Source organism: Micromys minutus (assembly GCF_963924665.1).
Source record: "Micromys minutus genome assembly, chromosome: 5".
Taxonomy (NCBI): Eukaryota; Metazoa; Chordata; class Mammalia; order Rodentia; family Muridae; genus Micromys; species Micromys minutus.
Genome location: NC_137974.1, coordinates 2,232,871 through 2,257,003, shown reverse-complemented (window position 1 = coordinate 2,257,003; position 24,133 = coordinate 2,232,871). Strand labels below are relative to the sequence as shown.

The window sequence follows — 24,133 nt, the reverse complement described above, 5'->3', positions numbered from 1 at the left end:
TTACATGACAGTAATATGGAAAAGAAAGAAGGGCAGAAGGGAAGACAGACAGACAGGTTCTCCCAGCAAATGCTACACACCCAGCTCCTTCAAGTGTGTGCAACCATGTGGCAACAGGAAAAGGCACGGTGCAGAATGACCACCAATCAATCCAAAACCCAACAAGCAATGAGTCTAAAGTGCTGTGCTGCAGATGCTGGGCTGTCCTGTCACTTCGCTGTGGCTTTACTTCTGAGCACACACTCTGCCCACCATCATACCACAAATGGCACCTCCAAGCTCAGCTCAGACTGCAGACGGCTGTAGGTTTGTGAACTGCAGCCTTCCTTACAATACACAGTGCTCGGCTTTCACGGCTTAGCTGTAGAAAACAGACTTGCAGTATTTTCCTTTTGTTACACCTCACACGTGCCTATAAAATCAGTGTATGATTAGGTCTCGCTGCATTTGCACTGCCGGCTTGATATTAGGACACAATTCCCACTCATTTCTAAGATGGCATCTGCATCATTCTCTCATTCTGCAATACACACTTAGACAAAGGCGGTGTTTCAATTACAATTCTCAGCAACCACATGGTGGCCCACAATCATCTACAAAATCTGATGTCTATGGTACACAAGTGTACACGCAGAGAGATCATTCTATACATAAGATAAATTAAATCTAAAAAAAAAAAAAAAAAAAAAAAAAAACCAAAGAAGCCTATTCAGTTACTTCCCACCCCTAATAACACAGACACACTCTTTAGAAAAGACCAGCTATGCATTTATTTGCATAAAGCCAAAGGATGAACTTAATCCAACATAACATCCCATGAGGTGTACAGTTAAATTACTGTCTTCACGCGCTGCTGGTTTCTCTCCTCACTCTCTCATATGCTTTACATATATGCTTGGAGACATGAGACATCTACACATCTTCAGTTTTCAAAGAACCAGTATTAAGTCCAAAAAAGTCTTTTTTGATGATATATCGAACACACTGCAAAATCACATTTCTTTCATGTCGAATATCTGGAGCTAGAAGCTAAAATGTAAATCAAAAAGATTAGCTAGTTAAAAGCACAGCCCAAAAACACAACTTAAATGGTTAAGCATCCCCTCCTTCAAGAAAGAGCACAGGACAGTAAGACAGACAAATTTATCAACAGACAATACAAAACACATTTCCTTTTCCACTTGACTCACAGCGAGATACCCTGCTCTCTAAGCAGCACAAATGCTCTCGTTTGGCGCCTCCTTAGGGATGTAGAGCAAAGAGCAGGAAAGCGCAGACGTTAAAGCCGTGCTCCGCCTCTCAGTCACACCATTCCTCAATGGTGCAGGACCCTGCTCCCCGGGGCAAGCACACCACTTCAGCACAGGATTTCCCCGGGAGCTTGACAAGAGTCTTTAAAGTCAGTAAGAAATGGTGAAGACGATTCCCCAAATCCAAGTCTGTAAGTGATAGTGTGGTAGATGCAGTAAGAGCTGAAACCATACCTCCCCATTTTGAAATCACACCTGAAAGAAGCTAAGACTTCCCCGGTGGCCACAGTACACAGCCAGGAAATGGAAGTTACACACAGTTGAGAACAAGCATGTGGTGCTGGGAACTGAACTTGGGTCCTTTGGAAGAGCAGCCAGTGCTCTAAACAGCTGGGCCATCTCTGCAGCCCTCAACAGACATTTGTATTCTAAAACAGAAAATGATTTTCTTTCGCTTCAGCTTGCCACTGTATTTAGCTGTGCTTCCAGTTAAATCTGTAGTAAATACACTGGTGCTGGGCAGTGATGAGAACAGGTTGTTCTGCATGTACTCAACACCAGACACACCCAAACTCGGCTTTAGCGCTAAGACATGCACAGATGAGACTCCAGAGAACACACACACTGCAGTGACCCCACCTTTACAACAGAGCATGAAGAAAAACCACTCACCATTTCCAGGAGATAGGGGTGACGTGTTCTTGGTTCAAACAATGGATGGCAGTGGCTCTTTTTCCGCTTCAGGTGTATCCTTCTGAGTCCGTTCCTCTGCCTCTCCCGCTTGGGTCCTGAGACGGTCCTATTGGTTGTCTGGACACTGGGCCTCGGACTCTTGGGAGGACTGCCGTGAAGGACGTGGTTTTCTGCCAGGACCTCCGCTTCAGTCTTGATGGGAGTTTCTAACGTTAAAAAAAAAAAAACAAAACCAAAAATAAATAAGCAGGAAAACAATTTTAAAACTACCAAAGGTATACTAACTCTCGCAGCCATAATACTGCTTTCTCTTCTCCGTTTTTTGACAGTTTCTCTGCATGGCTCCGTTGTGCGGAACTTACTTTGTAGTCAGAGATCTGCCGGCCTCTGCCCCCCAGCGCTGGAACACAGCCGTGTGCCGACTGCTCAAACTAATCTTTTTTTTTTTTTTTTAAGGTGTCCATCATCCTCAGGCAACAGTCCTTGGCAGTAACTTATCTTACAATGAAGCCCCCAAAACAAAAACAAAAAACAACAAAAAAGCCTAGTTGCTTAAACTGCCAAGACTAAGGAGACTGGCTCAGAAGAGTTCAGAAAGCACTCATAACACAGGTTGGAGATGCTCAAAAGAGTAAAGAATACTAAGGAACAAAAAAATTGTGTAAATAAACACAAATGTGTTCCTAAAAAAAACAAAATAAAGATAACAAGCATTTCACAAACAGCAGTGAGGCGCAGATGAACTCTACCGAGCCAGGAGGGAGGCGTGCACACCGCACATCTCCAACAAACTGACTCTAGGAAACCAGGCACTCCTTGCCTCACAGCCCGACCTGACGCTGGACGGACAGAGAAGGTGGAAGGCAGAACATCACGGGTGGGAACGGAGGGAGCCGCACACGCGCCCGTCAGAAGGCTGAGCGGCTCTAAGCTGGCGATGAACACGAGGTGAGCAGACAGCGCCCCTCATCTGCCCCCCAGCACTGGAGAGGACAGGGGGGAGCTGCTAGTTCCAGCCTGACCTGCGAGGGGCGGTGTTGCCTCACAACAGTCTTCAAAACTCGCGAGACAGAAAGAAGCAATAAGGGCCAGCAGCTCGGTGTCCAAGCCTGATGACCTGAGGTCAGTCCCCACTGACACGGCACAAAGAGCTGATGTTTACACACTGTCTTCTGTACGTGTGCACATGTAAGCACACCTGACACACGGTCGAGTAAAGAGGAATAAATACACAAACCCACCACGCAGAGGCTCCAGCCCTCAGTAAAGCAGTCAGAAGAAACGGAGCTGTGGAGCCAGAATGTTGAATCCAGTGTGCGTTCTTGGCAAGTTTACATGGGCCACGACACTGTCTTACCACATCAAAAATAATAATCTAAAGTATCTAAGTTACATTTGTGACTAAAATAGTAATTTTAGGATACTGGGAAGAAACTGTAATATTTGAGAACTAATCAGTATCTTTTAAGGTTTATTTATTTATGTATGTATTTGTTTGTTTATTTTATGAACATGTACACTGTAGCTATCCACACCAGAAGAGGGCATCAGATCCCATTACAGATGCTTGTGAGCCACCATGTGGTTGCTGGGAATTGAACTCAGGACCTGTGGAAGAGCAGTCGGTGCTCTTAGCCGCTGAGCCATCTCTCCAGCCCCTGAACAGTATTTCTAAATGAGAGCTATTATAAGACGTACATTCCTCCTATGTCCTGTCACACAACAGCCACAACCCTGACTATCTAGTCTTCCTGTACACTACTGAGCTGACCGCGTCACTGGAGAGACCGGGCAGGGTCTTTCAGTCCACCCTCCAACTCCCAAGAGGGGGAGCTGAAGGCTAAGTTCATGCCTGTCATGCCTACGTAATGGACAGAGTTGGGTGGGTCAGGAAGCTATAGCTCTGAAGGACTGGAGGGTGAGTCCCCGCCCCCCATGTCCTGCTCTGCTGCAATATCCTCAGTGAGGAAGGCCATGGACCAGTGAGTGTGAGCACAGTGCAAGCTTCTGACAAAATCAGTGAGTCAAACCTATCAGCAACTACAACGTGCTACACCAAAACCAAGTAGACTTTATCCCACAAACACAGGTTCACCCGATACCTGAAAGAGGACTTCACGGTATCATTGCAACAGCGAAGGGAAAATACAAATGCTGGACAATTCACAAGTTCTCAGAAACATTTCTGCGCTCCCCTCAAACCATGAGTCATATTTACTGTGAGTCACTATGGTGTGATACTCCCCACACTCAAGCTTTATACAGGACAAATGTGGAGATTCTATCCACGGGAATTACAGGGCACACATTTCAAGCTCAGCCTTGAGGGTCAGACTGCTGTGCTCAGATCAACATCACAAGAGGCTTTGGCAAGCAGTTCTCTGGCTGACACGTCCTTTACACAATGCACACACTCACAGTGTCATGACTGAGCACAGCACTAGAACAGAGCCTGAACATGAGCACTAGTCATGTTCATGACGGACGGACAGAGGACAGCAGTGTCGCTGTCACTTACTTAACCTTCAGGTACTGATCACTCAAGGAGCACAAAGGCCAGATGACTCAGAGCTCACACAGTCAACATGGAGTCATTTCTAGTTTTCTGACACCTCTCAGCTAATTGTTATATATTAACGTACTGTTCGCCAAATCAAATCAGTTTTAACTACAGCTGTGCCATCCTCTTAAGATCACATGTTGTTGTGGCATTTCACACCCATTCTCAGCTTGGGGCTCTAGTCACAGCTGAGCGGTTTGAAGGAAAACAACACAAACAACAACAACAACAAAGCAGCTGAGGGGATGTGCAGACCACGGGAAAGCACCTACAGCACCGTTGCTCACCTCCCTGCTTTCGCCTTGCCTGAGCGCCTCTAACCCGTCCTCGGAGACAGCCCACACTGGACACCTTGAAGCTGAATTCAAACTACGGAAAATCCTTGATATGTACGAGTACTAAACAAAGGCAGCGACCTCTAGTAAAAACAAAGCCACAGAAAGATCAGCTACGCGTACTTCTGCTACTCTAACAGATGCCATGCTTCTCTCCTGTCAGACGGGGAGGGGACCATGAGGTCCCCAAACCTAGGGTCTTGCATAGGTTCTACTACACATGAGCATTAACACACTCATCCCTTCTTGCCCTGGTGACACATAAAGCAGGTGCGACATTTCCAAAACAGCGGCAGCCTCAAATGGAAGACCTGAGTATGCTGAGTATTAAATGTTTCATCTTCAGAGGGCAAGAAGAAAACATTAGTTCAGCTTGCTTTTATGGGACTCGGTAATCTGTTAATAGTTTCCCTCCTTATCACGTTATAAATACAGCTGATAGGGAGGAAATATAATATGTGTTTAAAAAATAACTTCATTTTCCTACCAGTATATTAGAAACAAGAGTAAGAAATAAATACTGTTTTTCTTAAAATTTAAAAAGGCAACCACCTGTTAAGGAATCCTCTGATAAAACCAAAGTAGCTTATATTTCAAAATCCAAGTAGCTTTAACAACCACCAGAATAGCCCATAGCCTATTTGTATCAAAAAGCTCCCACATTACAGACAGATATACAAATGCCATAGTTTATTTACATTCTTCAAGTACACAAACATTAGTTACCTCAAAGAACTCCTAATTTTGTCCAGCCCCTCCATTCTACATGAACACTTGGTCTCTTATCCCGGCTCCTCCTCTGATCACAAAATACACGCATCCTCTCACAGTAGGAAAAACCTAAAGACAATTACCTGGCAGGTCCAGGTTTTACAGAACACTGGCTTATTCCCCAAGCACACACTACATTACTGATGCAAATCCTGGGTTAAAACGACACTGCATCAGACCAATAGGCTATCACAGCTCAAGTAAGTGGCCCTAAAAAGAAAAGAGATACTAGGACACCACTAACTTCTCAGGCCCATGAAAAGATTCTATTTCTTCAATCCTTTAAAAACAGGTGAGGGGCCAGAAGGCTCAGGAGCTAAACTGCCTGCCATACAAGCTTGAGGATTTGCACACACATGAAAAAAATATAATAAAAAACTAAAGTGCGTAGGCTAATGCAGGATCAGGGCTGCTGTGCATTCCAAGAGAGATAACTGAATAAACATTTGCTAACTAAACAACACTGACCCTCACAGACCTAAATTTCATTATTTTTAGAGACTGGGTTATGTAACCCAGGCTGGCCACAAGCTCATTATATATAGCTGAGAAAGACCAAAACCTTCTAATCTTCTTGAGAGTTGGGAATGCTAAAACAAGGGACCTGACAGCAGGATGGTGCATGCTGACGCTAGGCCCATCGTGAACCAAAGGCAAACACCAAGGAGTCCCCTCCGCCTTACCTTCTGGTTCACTCTCTGACCCCGAGGCATCGCCATAGCTGCTCATCAGTGAACACAAGGCTGGTGTCACTTCCTTGGGCACTACAGCCCTTTGTGCTTTGTCTTCCTTATCAGACTCTGTAACAGAAGAGGAGAGAACAGTGACTCAGAGGGCAGCCCAGAGCACCTGCCACTGTCAAAATGAAAGCCGGCACCTTCTCATCTGTAAGTGAAGTTAGAAAAGTCATCTCTGATAATCGGTTTGCATATACTTGGCTCATGGAATAGCAATCTTAGAAGGTGTGGCCTTGTTGGAGAAAGTGTGTCACTGTAGGGGTGGGCTTGGAGACCCTCCTCCTAGCTGTCTGAGGATGCCCAGTAATGTAGAACTCTCAGCTCCTCCTGCACCATGCCTGCCTGGATGCTGCCCTGCTCCTGCCTTGATGATAATGGACTGAACTCTGAACCTGTAAGCCAGCCCCAATTAAAAGTTATTTGTAAGACTTGCCTTGGTCATGGTGTTCACATGGTAATTCTGTTCACATAAGTAAAACCTTGACTAACACAGACATGATGGTCATAATTTACTATTATTTATTTTGTGACTCCAGGCACTGAAAAATCTTTTCTTAGCAAGCACCCTTCTGAGTATGTCTTATCCCATTCTGTCCTATACTGTCTTATTTACCAAAGGCAAACTCTCACTGGACAGCTCAGACCCTCAGCCTCCTGAGTGCTGGGATCACAGGAATGTCTACCAGACCTGGTGACCTTATGACACGGTGAGCTACTCTAGGCAGACTCGTGCTTTTCTGCCCTGGTTGCTATTTCTCTTGAAGACTGTAGTTTCAAGAGAAAAGTATTTGAAATTTACAGCTTGGGTGTTGAGTACAGTAGGAGGGTTGTAAAGCTGACCACCCCAAAAGGAAAGGGGAGGAAAGCTAATGTATACAAACAACTCCTCATGTCTCTCTCACACACGCAGGGGCGTGTCACAGGCGAGAGCTCTTGGAAGTAAACCAGGAATGGTGGTGCGCGAGTGTGTGTGGTTCAGATACTCAGAGGTGGAGGCAGGAGAACTTACTTCTAGGCCCTGGATTATACAGCAAGAAACCTTATCTGAAAAAAAACAAACCACCTCCTGAAAAAGACAGTGAGAGGTTGAGCTGCAGGGTCGGCCCACCAGGTCTCATCCAAATACTTCAGCACCCCATCTGAAGACTGTCAAGGGCACTGCACCAACAAGTAAAATAACTCAAGGAAAATAAAACTTAAACCCCAGTCTCTCTAATAAAAATACCAGTATAAACAGATTACCAAACAAGATCACGAAATCAAATTTCAGATCACAAAGTACTGACTCAATCTTACTGTAAACGTCTGTAAAAACACCTTTTAGAGTAAAAACGTACCACGTTCTCACGGAACAAAAGAAAAGACTGAATTAGCATGAGAGCAGCAGTCAGTCTCTCTCACATGTCAGACTATTAGACACAGTTGAAGGGACATGAGACCTCCGCGCTTGAGGAAGGTGCCAGGCCTGGTTCTGCATTCTGTCCTGTTAGAGGCTCTGTTCTGCAGGCACGGTTCACTGACTCTCTGAGCATACGAGCAACCCAACCTGCAGCACCGTGCCCTCCCTGACGTCAGTGTGACCACTCGGTCTGAAACTACTCAGGGCTGCTGGCATCTCAGACTCAGGAAGAATTTTCCTCTACGTATGAACGGAGTTCTTTAAAATCCCCACTTTTTCCCCCTTCAACTGTAGTGCTAGGCCCCTAATCACAGGCCAGGCTCCTCTTCCTTTAAAGATAATCCATTTTATGTGTATGAATGAGGTGTGTGTGTGTGTGTGTGTGTGTGGGAACGGATGGAAACTGGTCCGTGAGTATGTTGTCATTATTCAGCACAGCTTCCTTCTATGCAGTGTCTCCTCCCACTAGACGCTGCCTCTAGGACAGGATTTATAAGCTGACTAAAGAAAATGCAGTCTAGAGATACAGCTCAACAGTAGATTACCCAACTTAAGGCCCTAAGTTGTCATTATTGGTGGGAAAAAAGCATTATACTTAAAAAAAAAAAAAAAATCACACATGGGAACTTTGCTTTACACCCAGATTCTAAGAAAGAAATATAAGGATGAGCACTTCATTAGTTCCTTTTTTGCTGCTGTAATAAATCATGACCATACCAACTTAGGAAAGAAAGCATTGAACTGGGCTCACAGACGGTTAGAGTCCATGATGGTGGAATAAAGGCATGACTGCAGAAATGCTGAAAGTTCACATCTCAAACCACAAGTGAGAGGCAGAAAGAACTGGGAATGGGGGAAGGGAGGAGAGAGTTTGGATCCTCAAAGCCTACGCAATGGCATGCCTTCTCTAACAAGGCCACGCCTCCTAATCCTTCCATGCCTCCCTCACACCACATCCCTTTACTCTAGGAACTGTACGGAAACTCTGAGACTTCCACCCTCACTGGACAGTATCTGTACCAGGCACTGTCACCACCCTAGGAAAGAACTTAGAGAAGCAGACTGTTAGGAAGGTTACGATGTCTTGTTAGTGGCTCTGATGTAGGGACATGTCAGCTGGAGCAGCACCAGCCGACACACCCTTCTCACTAAAGCTGGGCTGCTGATCACGAGGATGGCAAGGTCTGGTGCCCACCTTTGCCTCAGCTTCCTGATATGACCTAATAAAAACTGCTGTAGATATACATTCTGAGGATTCAAAGTAGAAACGACTGTTTTATATAAAAGTTTAGAATTGTGATTCTCTTAAGATTTTTATACGATTATTTTTTAAGATAAATAATAAAATAATTGATCCTTTCTTTGTAACCACAACTTACAGCCTGTCAGTAAGCTTTTAAAAAATGGCTGAGAAAATTACTTTGTTTAAATTTTGTTAATCTATAACAAGCTGCTTAATTACAAATGTATGTGGGCTCTTGGGATTTTTTTTTTCCACTTGTAATGCATAAAATGTTTATTCATGTGGGGGTGTTGAAAAATGTGTTTTTTCTTACATTTACTCATTGTGACTGTTCACTAGAAGAAAAACAGAATGCAGTAATTCTATGCTGTTGAGAGACTCGCTGAGGATCTAAGCCGTGGGAGGAAAAATAGAGTTTCTGGAGCTTACTTATCTACCAAATATGTATGTGCATATATGCACACATGTGAAGTTTGTTGGTGCCTGCTCTTTGAAGCTTGCTCATCCACCAAGTGTTTGTATGTGTACATATGTATGTAAAATGGTGGGAGCCAGCTCATTGGAGCTTTACTCCATTCACTCAGTGTGTGAAAAGTGTGTGTATATGTGTGTGTATGCATGTACGGTATGTATGTGTGTATGTATGTGTATATGTGTGTGTATGCATGTATGGTATGTATGTGTGTGTATGTATGTGTATATGTGTGTGTGGATGTATGGTATGTATGTGTGTATGTATGTGTATATGTGTGTATGTGGGTGTGTTTGTATGGTATGTATGTGTGTGTGTGATTATTTCTCCCTTTCTTTTTCTTTTTTTCACCAGTCTTTTGCAGCCCCCAAGGAATTTTCCCACTGGGCCCCCAGGGGGGCATTTCAAACAGCCCCAGCCAATTGCCAACACTATGCTCTGCCTCAGTTTACCCTGGATGTCAAAGCTGGTCTTTGACAATCTCCACTCTGCTGTCATGGGCCTCTCCCTCTGGAACAATAAACACACAAAAAAGCTCTCTTCCCTCTTTAAGTTGCCTTGGCCATGATGTTTACCACAGCAACAGAAATGTAATCAATACACTAATGAATACCACAAAGAGACTAAAGCAAGAACAAAGCCCAAGTAGCCTAGTAAGTGGACTAGACAAGGAAATCAGAAAGCATAGATGACGTACTCAAAGGTGATACACCTGGAGACTCCAGTGAATAAAAAGATGCCTTCACCTAGTTCAGAGTAGCTACTGAGAGCACACACAGCACTGAGCACTGATTCCCCAGGCATGACTTGAGATTAGAACTACTTACTACCTCATCTAAACCCGAGTGCTGGGCTGGTGGGATGGCCCAGTGGTTAGAGCACTGACTGCTCTTCCTGAGGTCCTGAGTTCATTCCCAGCAACCACATGGTGGCTCACAACCATCTGTAATGGGATCTGATGCCCTCTTCTGGTGTGTCTGGGGAGAGCGACAGTGTGCTCACATACATTAAGCCTGAGTGCTGCGAGGACTAAGTTCCCACGCAGAAAGAGTGAAAACGAGGGAAAGTGAGAGATGGCTAATTTCACTTTTCTGTTGTTGCCCAAAACATGTTTCCCCTTTTCTGTTTTCTTTTCTTTTTTTTAGAGACAGGGCCTCACTGGGTAGTTCTGACTGGACTCTCTGTGGAGACTAGGCTAGCCAGTTGTCCTTCATCGTTCTCAGAAGCACTGAACTGTGCTAGCTCATGTCAGCACCACTGACAACTAGAAAAACTAGATCAAAGCTGAGCTGCTGTCCAAGGATACAGGGAACTGCTTCCAAACAGGTGGGCAGGCAGCCTCGGCAGCACACGCACTTAAATGCTAACGCAAGAGGATAACTCCAAAATTCGAAGCCATTCTGGGCTACACAGCAACAGTTTGCCTTAAAAAAATCTTGCCTTTGCTTGGTCTCAAAGATAAGAGCTTTTGTTCTACTTTTATTTGGAGTAGGTCTTTGTACACGCCAAACAAGCTCTCCTTCACTGAACTACAGGAATAGCCAGAGAGGATCTTTCTAAACTCTTCCCCACACACTCAGCTTCTATACTTCACGTTTTTCAGACAAACTCAGATGTTCCATGTAGAGTACGCATATAGTATCAATGCTGAATTAGAAGTCAGACCACTTGGCTCAGTTCTGGCTGTGCAGCACCAACAGTGTGACTGAAGAGAACTGCTTGATCTCTGTGGTCTTCTTTGTAAACAGAAATCAGACCACCACCACATAAAAGGCCTCTGTACTGGCTGGGTTTGTATCAACTTGACACAAGCTGGAGTTGTCACAGAGAAAGGAGCCTCAGTTGAGGAAATGCCTCCATGAAATCCAGCTGTAAGGCATTTTCTCAACTAGAGATCAAGGGGGAGGGTCCATCCCATTGTGGGTGGGGCCATCCCTGGCCCAGCCCATTGTGGGTGGAGCCATCCCTGGGCTGGTGGACCTGGGTTCTATAAGAAAGCAAACTGAGCAAGTCAGGGGAGCAAGCCAGTAAGTAACATCCCTCCATGGCCTCTGCATCAGCTCCTGCTTCCTGACCTGCTTGGGTTCCAGTCCTGACTTCCTTTGGTGATGAACAGCATTGTGGAAGTGTAAGCTGAATAAACCCTTTCCTCCCCAACTTGCTTCTTGGTCCTGATGTTTGTGCAGGAATAGAAACCTGGCTGAGACGGCCTTCTTGAGGACGAGGTAATACATAGCAAGCACATGGAGCACGGCAAGTACCTCAGTAACTGTTAGTGGTGCTTACCTTTCTTCCTACCCTTCCTCCTAAATCGTATGGCACTGTAGCTAACCCAAGACTCCACTGCTCCACATCCCTCCCTGTCCAATCTACCTCAGTGCACACACGTGTACTCATGTTATCTCCCACTCAGCTTACCAGAGTCGGTGTGGGTCAAAGCACCAAGAGGGTCTACATTAACCTTGGCCGGAACTTCAGGCTTCGAATCTCTGGCATGACTGCCCAGTCCTATGACTGCTCTCTGTCTAGCCCCAGCACTTTTCCATTTCTGATGTTTGCCAGGACTCCTGATCTTTGCCATCTGTGAATGTCTGAACATGCCCTTCATTTTGCTGGAGAAAAGAAAAAAAGAAAAATGGAGCAAAAGAAACATGGATGTTAAATTGACCACTTAGACTCTAAGATATTAAAGAGACCAAAATAAAAGAAATACACAGACTGAAGGGCCACATCCTACAACTTAAGTCTCATTCGTTTCTAACTACAAGTTTCCACAAGTATTTTGAGCCCTGAAATTGGGCTCTGCCGTGTCAGCGCTGGTAGATCTTCCTAGCTTGCGGCATTCTCGTACTGTGCAGCAGAAATATCCTAAGAGTTTAGAAAACACACCCATTCTTATTTAGTTAAAAATCACTCATTTTTAAGGAGCTTCAAGGTTTGCAAAGCATTTACAAGTATGTCACCTGTACATAAGATGCTGGCTATTGTTAGTAACATTACTAAGACAGAGATCACATGCAATGAGCAGACGTCTAAATCACTCCAGCCGTTTAACAAAGTATTAAAGCTAATCATATTGATAACTTATGATATACAATCTGCCACATGAAAAATAAAAATGAACATTAATGTCCATAAAAGACATGTACAAGAAATGCCTGTTGGAATCTGAATCCTAACAATCCTAACTGAAACAAGCTATCATCGGCCAAGAGAATACCTGTGAATTCTCACAACTGGGTGATATGTAATATATAATGAATTATTTACAACTATATGTAGCATGCATACATCTAAAAAAAAATCACATTTACTCAAGAATGTATATAGTGTATGATTTAATTTACATAATTGTAAGAACAAGAATAATTTATGATAATTAAAAAACAAAACAAGATTACTGTTTATGGAGAAACTCGGAACAGGACAGGCTTGAGAGAGCTTGGTGAATAAAGACACTGTGTATGTCAATCTGTGTGGTGGGCACATTGATGTGTAGAATGTTTGTGCTAGAGAGTGTACGTGTTATGTGTGTGTGTTAGAGAGAGCGTGTGCAAGTGTTTATCATGTAGTGCATTTAGGATTTGTATATTTAAATTGTTAAGGCCAGTAAAATAAAATGGAAAAATTCTGACCAAGAAAGTGAGCGTGGAGGGAAAGGAGACCTCACTCACTGAGCGCATGGTCTGCTGGATGGCAGATCTACCGCTAACTGCTTGAGTGACAATAGGGAATTGACTGAAACAACCCCGAGGGACACCTCTGATTACACTTTCTACACATCCAAGTAAGAGTTTGCTAATCGGAAGCACAGGGCAGTGTGGTCCATGGTAGACACCTCCATCATCCCTGTGCTGACCCTGGGCATCGAGGAGGGAAAGGACTGTTCAAACCCTCTCACATGTGTAGAGGGTCGTGATATTTAAGACACAAGTTAGACAACTTGAGAATGAGAGCGCGGGGCGTGAAGAGGCTGCTGTGTCATGCTTTTGTGGGGGTGTGAAGAGGCTGCTGTGTCATGCTTTTGTGAGGATGTGAAGAGGCTGCTGTGTCATGCTTTTGTGGGGGTGTGAAGAGGCTGTGTCATGCGTTTGTGGGGGTGTGAAGAGGCTGTGTCATGCTTTTGTGGGGGTGTGAAGAGGCTGTGTCATGCTTTTGTGGGGGTGTGAAGAGGCTGTGTCATGCGTTTGTGGGGGTGTGAAGAGGCTGTGTCACGCTTTTGTGGGGGTGTGAAGAGGCTGTGTCATGCTTTTGAGGGGGTGTGAAGAGGCTGCTGTGTCATGCTTTTGTGGGGGTGTGAAAAGGCTGTGTCATGCTTTTGTGGGGGTGTGAAGAGGCTCTGTCATACTTTTGTGGGGGTGTGAAGAGGCTGTGTCATGCTTTTGTGTGGGTGTGAAGAGGCTGTGTCATCCTCTTGAGGGGGTGTGAAGAGGCTGTGTCATGCTTTTGTGGGGGTGTGAAGAGGCTGTGTCATCCTTTTGAGGGGGTGTGAAGAGGCTGTGTCATGCTTTTGAGGGGGTGTGAAGAGGCTGTGTCATGCTTTTGTGGGGGTGTGAAGAGGCTGTGTCATACTTTTGAAGGCACAAGGAGGATGACACGAACAGTCAAGGAACTCACCCGTACTTCGTGGTTGTCAGCACTTCGCCTCTCTTTTCCTTTTCCAGCTGCAACTTCCTCTTCCTTTCAATGTTGGCCAGAGTTGGGTAGTTTCTAGAAAAAAAAAAATGTAGAACTTACCACAAGCTTCCAACTACTTTTAGATGTGAGAAGAGCCGTCCAGGCACCAGTGTCTCAGCTGTCCACACAGCCAGGCACCAGTTATTCCAACTGCCTACCTCATGCAGCAAGTCAACTGCTCTAATGTCTGCTTAGCACACACTCACACAGAAACAGCCCGCCTAGCCATGCACACAGTCACCAACGTAAGAGACAGCTCTCAAACAGTCTACTAAGGAGAAAAAAAAAGCCAACTCTAAGAACAGATGTACCTAAGATAAAATATAGTTAAGCACCCAGGAGAGGACACTCCACTTCTTTTGGGTGGAGTGAGATATTTCACAATGAAATGCACAAAGAAAGGGACATGAAAGCAAGTGGTCTAGAAACTGTCAGCAGAGAGCACTCAGGTGGAGAGCTCTGGAGTTTGTTCTAAGAAAGCTAAGTAATACAAACTCAAGATCACAGAAAGAATGGCCACTGCCACAGGGAATTAGTTTATATGAAACATAATTTAACTATAGGGAACTGAATTACTGAAGTTGGCTCAACCTGAAATGTTGTACTCAATCCAACAGATGATAACAAACCACAGAAAAATTCTAGATAGCTGGGGAGATGGCTTAGCGGTTAAAAACACCGACTGTTCTTCAAAGACCCAGGTTCAATTCCTAGCACCCACCTGGTGGCTCACAACATCTTTAACTCCATCTTCAGGGAACCCAACGCCCTCTTCTGACATCCCTGACCAATAGGTACACACATGGTGCAGAGACACTCACGCAGGCAAACCACTTATACACATGAAATAAACCATTTTGCTGGCACAGACCTTAAACCCCACCACTCATGAGGGCACAGCAGATAAGAGTCTGATTCTAAGGCCAGCTTGGTCTACATAGTGGGTTCCAAGACAGGAAGGGGGGAGGGGAGAGAGGAAACTCTAAGCGCGCACACCACTATGAGTGAGGTTAAATCCATGCCTTGGCACAGGATGTGTGGAAATGCCCTAAAATCAAACCATGAGAGCCACAAATCTTCACAGTGAACATGAAGGAGGGAGGGACACAGCTTTCAGCACCAGCGCTGTGGAGTGTGGGAAACACCAAACAAAGTTCTGCCACGTCTTCTAAGACACTCCTTACCCTCTTTTAGATGTCTACCACTGGGCAGGCACAGCTCGGAGGGAGAACACTTCACACGCACATGCCCTGCTGACTGACACTGCCACTAAGCACCCACATCTGTGGGACTAGGCTGTGGAGCACACGCAGTGACAACTACGGGACAGTTCCTCAGGAGAGAAGACTGGAATGGCTTCGGAGTGGTGAGAGAATAGGAAAGCAGTGCAGAACGGACAGTGCAGAGCATGCACCTAGCCATGTCTTAGAACATGCAGCTCTGTGCACATCTGACTTAACGCAGTGTCTCCTGCTGAAGAACACCACTGGGAAGCCACAAACATCTCCAATGGCTCTGTTTTCTTAACATACAATCACACCTTCTCCCTGTCCTTGTTCTTTGCTCACGATCCCAAGTGGTGTCCTGACACCACCACTCATTTCTGTCCCCTGTCCCTGCTTATTCTGGGTCCCCACCAGTGATGTCCTTATGGAATGGAGGCCACTGCTGGGTGAAACTGTGCCAACCATTCCCTCTGCACACGTGAGCCAACGTTTTCCTCGTACTAAAACGCTCCCCTTTCCTGACCTTTTCCTCTAGGCCTGTTCCATATAGAGTACATTACTCTTTCCTGTCAGTACAAAACCACTCTAACACAGCCTATGCCACTGCATTTTAATTCCAAAGTCTTTCTCAGTGTCAGAAAGATATGGCATTATTAAGAGGCAGACAAGGCACGGTGCCTGAGCTGGATGGAACAGCAGAAGGAGCAAGGACGGAAAGAGAACAGCGCCACCTAGTGGACGTCTTCCCTGGGAGACAGTCTCCTTTATCCACTGCTCAGGAATTTATAATCATTTTCCCCCTAACTTGGGGGAAGCTTCAGTTTTTAAACACAGTGCCCCCCCCCCAACTTTGGTTAGTCTGAAAAATAAATAAAGATGAAGGGATAAAGGCAAAGATGTAACTTTTTTTCTGGCTTTAAATCCTGAGTCCAGGGACTCTTTCACAAACTTTCTAGCAGAATGTCTAACAAGCTTTCTAACAGATATTAGCACTCTACGGTGTCAAAACACACACTGGCTTCCTCCAGAAGAGCAGCTTTCACAAGAACAGAAACCTTCAAAACAAAAGGCATTTTGTTGTACCAATGTGGAATTCACTCCTCTTTAGGGGACACTCTTCAAAAGCTGAGACTGAAGCAATATAAAATGCATACTTGTATCAAAATAGCTGTATGTTACACAGTGTGATATCACACACACACACACACACAATGGAAAGTTAAAGTAAACTGGGGCTGGAGAGGTGGCACAGCAGTTGCTGACTGCTCTCCCAGAAGACCCAGGTTAATTCCCAGCATCCATCAGTGGCTCACAACCTCCTGTAACTCCAGCTCCAGGGGATCCAACATCCTCGTCTGGCCTCCTTGGGCACTAGGGATGCAACTGTCAGCAACATGCATGCAGGTAAAACACCCGGGCACACATAAATCTAAAAATCTTTCAGTTCCTTAAAAATACATAGTAAAAAATAAAGATGAAGTAAGCAGAGGATAGATACCTAGAAACATAATTTAATATTAGAGTACATGTCTTATAAATCTATCAAGTGGACCAAAATAAAGAAAATATTTCCCACATCCTTACTTCCTGCCAACCCACTCTACTCCCCCTGTGTAAAAGGCCCTGCTTGGTATATTACAGGCAGAGCAGCACAAGGTCAGACACTGCACCTCAGCCTCCTGGGTACCAGGACTACAGACACAGACCCACACCTAGGTCCCTACCCTGCTAACGAGTGCCACCAACACTCCTGAGTATGTGAAGGGACAAGACCCGAGAAGTAAGATGTGAAAGAAACCTCAGACAGATGAAAAGGTGCCAAAGATACTTCCAGAACACTTAACACTGCAGGTACAATAAGTCACCTACAGCGGCCACTCCCCTGTCCTCCCTGGCACCCGTCAGGCTCTCAAGTCCTAGTTCCACCTCCTCCCTCAGCACTCCTGATGACGGTCACTGGATACTTGCAATCTACACCCCGAGAACCAGAACAGATACACTGTCCTGCTGAGGAAAGTCACCAGAAAGCATGGAAAACCTTGTCCAGCCCTCCTTTATTCAAGAGGGCAGGGGCTGCCTGTGAATTTCACTCAGTTTTGACACAACCAACTTAGAGCTGTGTCACCACACCCGTAAGAAACAGCTGCATACTCTCCCTCTGGGCAGCTCTGTTTGGGGGACATTCTAACTTCACTCTCATTAAAGCAACCTACTTCTAGATAATGAGGTCTGTATGGAATCTAGTGAAAGCCAAAGCACACCTATTGCTTTCCCTGTGAGAACAGACTCGAACCTTCTGTCTGGCAGAACCAGAACAAAACACTGAAGAGCAATGTTTCCCCTTCCCAATGGTGCCAACAGTAGCTCCAGTGCCTTGAACTTCTGTACAAGGAAGGATGGGCCACTTTCAAGTAGGACATGAGGCAAGGTTACTGCTCCATGTTCTGGAGGGCATGGTTAACTGATGGAGACCCCTTCAGGTAGACTCTTCCCTCTGAATGCTTCCACTGGTCAACCAGCACAGCCTGAGTTCAAACCTCTCCCCAACAAGGTTTGGTAGTTCCCTTTGAAGTATATACTCACTTATGACCATCCAACACCACTTCCGGGTATCATCCAATGCAAATACAAGCCGATATTCAAAGCACAAACACACACACAAATGTTTATGGAGGCTTTATCAATGCCAAATACTCCAATCCACGCTCAAGCGGGAGATGGAGAGACCACTGTGACTGACATAGCCACACAATGGAACAGAGAAGTGCTCAGGAACGGGAAGGAACTAGTACTACACGTGCTGCATGATGCCACTTACGTGATTTGGCAGAACAGGTGAGCGAATGCTGAGTGGTAGGGAAAGACATGATTCAACTGTGTGAGGCCGGATGGGACACTGTCTGTGGTCTATGACTACTCGTGACAGCGACCATACTACTGTGTTTAAGGAATGACTTGCCCTGTGTATTATACCCTCGGTATAGAGTGGAAGGTGAGCAGCTCACGCCACACAGGGAGCCCTCCCCAACAAACTTTTGATTCTGCTGTCCATAGCCTCCTCCTGACGAAGGAAAGAACCCTTTGGCTAAGCATTATTAGCCCCATGTGCTAGTGTTAGTGTTTCAACTGCACGGGGCTTTTTATTTGTTCCCTATTTCCCAATAAAGTTGAGTATCTGGCTTTAGGGATCTTAGCCACAAACAGAAAAATGTTTAACTTTTCAATTATAAAATGCCTTCTTATGAGAAGGCTCGGCTGAGAACAGTACCTGTGGCAGGGTCTCATGACCTAACCTCAATTCCTAGACCATACACAGTGGAAAAATAGAACCAACTTCTAAGTTGTTCTCTGACCAGGACCCACACACTTAACTTGGCACACACATACCCACATACATATATAAAAATAAGAATGTACAATAGCTTAAAGATGTTTACCTCTAACCTTCAAGATAAATATGTCAAGAAACTAGTAAAAGTCAAGGTTTCCATTAACACATGGTCTAAGAGTTCCTGTTAGCACTTGAAAATGACTGCTTCTACCAGAGTGTTTACTTTGAAACACTGCTGTGTGGTCCACAGGGGGGCAGAGTTCACCTCCATAGAGAGAAAAGCACCCAATCTGATGCTAAAAGACCACAGCAGTGAGCCAACTGCATGGCTCTGAGGATCAAAGCACTTGCCACCAAGACGGACACCCTGAACTCCATCCAGGAACCCACACAGGAGGAAAGAACACACACAGAATTTTAAAAATAGAACAAGGGCAGGGGGGTGAGATAGGGGGTTATGGAGGGAACCAGGAAAGGCTTTCTAAACCGAGTGTCAGACAGAAGGGGGAGTTTCTACTTGTTTATCTTTCTATACAAAATAATAAGGAAAAAATCCAATCAACACATAACAAAAACAAGAAAGAAAAAATAGTCCCCAATACCTGTGGAGAGGTGTCATAAGAAAGTAAAAATAAATGTAGCTATGAAGCCACGTATTGGGTACACTAACAAGCTATGCTCTCCGGTTAAGAGCTTCAAGTAGCTTTCTCAGAGTAAGACCAACTTCACGTCAGGCCAGAGGCCTGTAATCCTGGCTACTCAGAGGATCAGGACTTCAAACAACTTGGGCTACTGCCTGAGTCACCACAGCCTGAGCACTGCCAGTCCCTGTTTTAAAAACAAGATGGAGATTAAGAGCACTGGCGGCTCTTCCAGAGGACCCAGGTTCAATTCCCAACAAATGCACAGTGGCTCACAACCATTGGTAACTCCAGTTCCAGGGAATCCAACGCCACCTTCTGGCTTCCTCAGACACCAAGCATACATGTGGTGCAGACATACATACCAGCAAAACAGCCAGACACATAAAATGATAATTTAAAACAGCTAGGGACTGTGGCACGGTGGCAGAACATTTGTATAGTAAGAACAAGGCTTTAAGTGCAGCCCCAATGTCACAAAATAAAAACATTTAAAGTGAAAGTTATTGGTTCACAATTCCATACTCACTTCCGTCTTTCTTCCCTCCATCTTGCAATCTCCTCTGGAGTGTCCAGCTTGATCTTCTTCATACCAGGAGCGTGCATCTAGGGGCAGAGAGCCTGCTGAACGTCAGGAAGCATGCTGTGGGTCTTAACTGACTGACACTGTCAGCAGTAAACGTACAAGCAGAACCCACTGTACACTGGCCATCACCCTCATTCCAACGTCCCTTTAAAGCAAAGCCCCATTTCTCATGTAGCTCAAGAGTACAATCGATAGGGGAGAGCAGCTGAATTTTATTACACAGATGCACAACCCATTTAATTGACATTAAATACTCGAGTGACCAACTTACCAAGAAAAATTGAAGGTGACAGCCGAAGCAACTAGTAGGTATGATCTTTTTTCTCAAGCCTTTTCTTTTATTTTAATGTATGTGCATATGCGAGTGTGTGTGTGTGTATGTGTGTGTGTGTGTGTGCATACCCTCCAGACACCAGGACACTGGATCCCCAGAGCAGGGTCTGGTATGAGCATGAACCTGAGACTTCTGGAAAGGCAGTACAAGCTCTTGACCGCCATGTCATCTTGCCAACATCCATAAACAAAAACATTTTAAGAAGCATGGTATGGGAAAACCAGCACACAACTAGGAAGTGCAAGGATCAGTTCCGAGCAAGCAAGTTATTCTTTCTAATCTTGTTAGAAGGGGCTAATGTTTATCTACTTTGCATGGTTTGAGACTAAAATAGTGTAAGAGACATGAAACTTCCTTACAAAGTACAAAACCCCACATGACTATTACTTATTGTTAGCATACACAGAGAACACATTTTTAAAGGGTGAAAAAGACCGTAAGAACTTACATTTCTCCAATGAAACTGGACAATCTTCTCATGTGCACTAAAAGAGCAATCTACTTCAGGGCACTGGAAAGTTTAACAAAAGGACAATTTAGTGACCCACACCCCCAGGGGTCTGCAGACTCTGCTCTGACAATGACCCCACCCGAGCTACATCCTCCACCCTTAGGTCATAAGCGAAGCAAAGGCTGCTCCCACACACTCAGGAAGGAATGGCAAACCCTCCATCCGAGCAGCACAGCCGCTGCTCCTTCTTCCTCCTCCATTTGAGTGAAACTAGAATGTTCCTAATTCCGAACAGTGAGAGGCAGCCCTGAAAATGAATATATCCAAAACAAGAAGTTCCTTTGAAAATCAAAAATAAAATGTTTCCAAGCATTCTAAATGGCTTAACATTAAAAAAAATCACTTAGCATCTGGAGTATGTTTTGAGGACAGCAAGCTATGACACAGAGCACAGCTGCAGGCTAAGACAGCTACAGAGGCGGGCACTGAGGCTCAAGGTGTGCACATGGGAGGTACAGCTCTCTCCCCCCATGGAGCCATGAAGAGGCCCGTATGTAAATGCTGACACAGCTCCTCCTCCTCTCCATAAAGCAGTGGGCTCCCCACCCCAAACTCCAAATCCCAGGCACTGACCCCATGTGTTAAGTCATCAAACATTTCTTTCTATAAAGCTAACTTATGAAGAAAGCAAGTCTGGTGCTTTTACCGAAAATACAAATTAAAGGACATTCTTGTATCAGTTCAGAACCACCAGGAAAACCTACCTTTGTATGCTCAGACATGTGGATGTCATACTTTTCTTGATTTTTAAAGCCACGATCACAGGTATCACAAAAAAAGTGGAAAACCGGCTCCTTTCTTTTCTTCAAAGCAAAAGAAGCAGTAAGACTTTGGTGAGAAATCTCTGTTTAACCAAACACAACTATTCCAAGAAGACATATTTGATTTGTTTTAAAACAAACCCCTTGAGTGGGAAGGCTTCCTTTTTTAATCTTACCAATATAGCAAAAGTCAGGCACAATAAGCAAAATTTAAATCTAAAAAGAGCTAATGCAAACTATAAATAGATTTCAAGTTGGAAACCTAATGGAGACTTGTTACTACACCTGCTAAGTTCTAGCAGTGCCAAGCCCCTCACAGAGGATACGACTATACTGCACACGAATATAGGAAATAGTCTCCATTTTCTAAGGGTCAGCTACTGCGTTACATGGACTGTCAGCTGACACACAGTAGGAGTTACACAGTGTTCAGTAAGAACACTGATTTCATGTAGACATTAGTCAACTTACTCTACACTCATTGTGAGACTTAAAGAACAGGAAACCTGGCCTGTAAGTTAGGTTCAAGCCAGAATAAAGAAAACCCATTTTAATGTAGCATTTGCTTGTGAAGTATATCAGGTATTATTCCTCATTTGAAAAAAAATAATGGTTTCCAGGCCAGAGAGATACCTCAGAGGGTAAAAGCACCTGCAGCCAAGCCTTAGGACCTCAGTTCAATCCCCAGGACCCACATGGTAGGATAATTAATGCCTGCAAGTTATTTTCTTAGCCCCACACACACATACCCACCCCCAACACCAATACATGTGAACAAGAAAAAGGCTTCCATAGCAATGACAAATCCCCAGCATTGAAAAGGTGGCTCCTCACAACAGTAACAGCACAATCAACCCCGCTGAAGCTAAGACATGCACACAACTTGGGTATATATAAACTCTCCTAAATCAGAAACGTTAGATTATTGCTTGAGTTTAACAAGGAAAGAAAAGGGGGGGGCTCTGTTTTGATATCACAGATTCTTCTATAAAAACCAGCACAATCTTCATAGTTTGAACAGTGGGTCTCAATCTTCCTGATGCTTCCTCATACATATTCCTCATGTTGTGCTGGCACCCAACCATGAATTTACCTTCATTGCTACTTTGTAATTGTAAATTTGCTGTTATTAATTGTAATGTAAATATTTGATATACAGCAGCTCTGATCCACAAACCCCAGGTTTTAAACTTTACCGGTTTTAATACTCACATTTATTTGTAAGAATAATCCTTTACTTATATCTGTGTACCAAGACAGTTTTAATGTTCTCTTTCTTTTCCTATAATTTAATACTATTTTGCTTCAACATTTTATTTACAACTAAGTTCCCTAAAAATACAACTCTAGTAAAAAGCCCTACATGTCCAAAACAGATGTGAAACATTGACAGTTACAATACAATATATGAAGCAGAAACATAAATGCGCAAAATTCAACATCTCGGCATTACCTTCTTTTTCTGTGTTCTGTTTTGAGGCAAACTGAAGTCATTGTATTTTGCACCATGTGATCGTGGATAATAAGAATGTGTAACTAAAAAAGAAAAAAAAAAAGAATTTCATTTAAGATTACAAATGTACAATTATGTATTAATCACTTTTTTCCTTAGATTAAAAACAAAAAAAGAAATGTGTAGGTAGCATGGAGCGCAGGTATCCTTGGAGGCCAGAAGACAGTTATCGCTCCTCTGAAGCTGGAGTTACAGGTATCTGAGAGTCGCCCAGTGTGGGTACTGAGATGCGAGCTCTGGTCTTCTGCAAGAGCAATTGATTCTCTTCATCGTCAACCCATTTGTCCATCCCCTATCAGTCCATTTCTAATGCATACAACCATTACTTTCTAATATCTAGTTTATCTCCTGTACCGTGTCTTCCTACACTGAGGAGACGGGAAGCTCCCAAAAGGTAAGGTTTTTGTCTGTTTTGTTGATTGCGATAATCCTCCGTTTTATAGTTGGGTTGAATTAATTTTGAATGAGAAGGTGGAGGAAAGCCTAGTGAGACATTTTAAATACTCATTACCAGCCTCCAAAAATACAGCGCAAAGCTGCGAGATAAAACGGGAAAGCTGGGAAAGGAAAGGAAGAGAAAGTAAAGGAGGACCACTGGGGAACAGCAGCTTACCCGGAGAGTGGAAGGACGTGTGATACGTGGGAAAACCATTGGGAGACAACCCCCAGTACCAAGGCGTCGAGGCTTGGAAGTTCCAGGCCTGCTGGCCGCTGAACTGAGGTTGACCATCCGGCGGGGCCTGGGCATCGAAAGGAGGCTGTGCCGCGGGAAGAATCTGAGCATCGAACGGGGGAAGCGCTCCGGAGGGAGGCTGGGGCTGCACGTGGGGCTGTCCCTTCTGGCACGGCTCTGACCCCGCCACCGGGGACGACACAGGAGGTGGCGGCGGCGGCGGCGGCAGCATGGCCCAGTACATCCAGTTGTCCCGAGGCGGCGCAGCTTCGCTCGGAGTCCCGGAGGCGGGAGTCAGCTCCGGGGCCGAAGGCCACCCGGCAGGAGCCGGCTCTGCCATGCCGCCAAGCAAGCTGCGAGCCCAAAGTGCAACTGTGGAGCTAACATTGAGTGTCACTTCCGTTACGGCAGTCTAGCCAA

The 24,133-nt window shown here is 44.8% G+C and overlaps 1 protein-coding gene across 1 annotated transcript; it reads right to left on the bottom strand.

Annotated features, from left to right (window-relative positions):
• Positions 1 to 791: 791 nt before the first annotated feature.
• Positions 792 to 24,074, bottom strand: NUFIP1 (nuclear FMR1 interacting protein 1). The gene is made up of 10 exons (XM_080916775.1): positions 23,654 to 24,074; positions 22,981 to 23,063; positions 21,471 to 21,569; positions 20,704 to 20,766; positions 19,865 to 19,941; positions 14,078 to 14,170; positions 11,879 to 12,072; positions 6,293 to 6,409; positions 1,923 to 2,149; positions 792 to 1,029 (listed from the first exon to the last, which is right to left on the bottom strand). Exons 1-10 carry the CDS (start codon positions 24,051 to 24,053, stop codon positions 913 to 915), a joined length of 1,470 nt encoding a protein of 489 aa, XP_080772901.1. The 5' UTR covers positions 24,054 to 24,074; the 3' UTR covers positions 792 to 912.
• Positions 24,075 to 24,133: the final 59 nt, after the last annotated feature.

Bases quoted from the DNA above. Each gene is read 5' to 3' on its own strand.
- NUFIP1 (XM_080916775.1), bottom strand. From the start codon at position 24,053: ATGGCAGAGCCGGCTCCTGCCGGGTGGCCTTCGGCCCCGGAGCTGACT. The intron at 21,570-22,980 runs GTAATGCCGAGA...TTTGCTTTGAAG, and splicing joins ACAGAACACAGAAAAAGAAG to AAAAGAAAGGAGCCGGTTTT. The intron at 2,150-6,292 runs GTAAGGCGGAGG...TTTTAACGTTAG, and splicing joins GTCAGAGAGTGAACCAGAAG to AAACTCCCATCAAGACTGAA.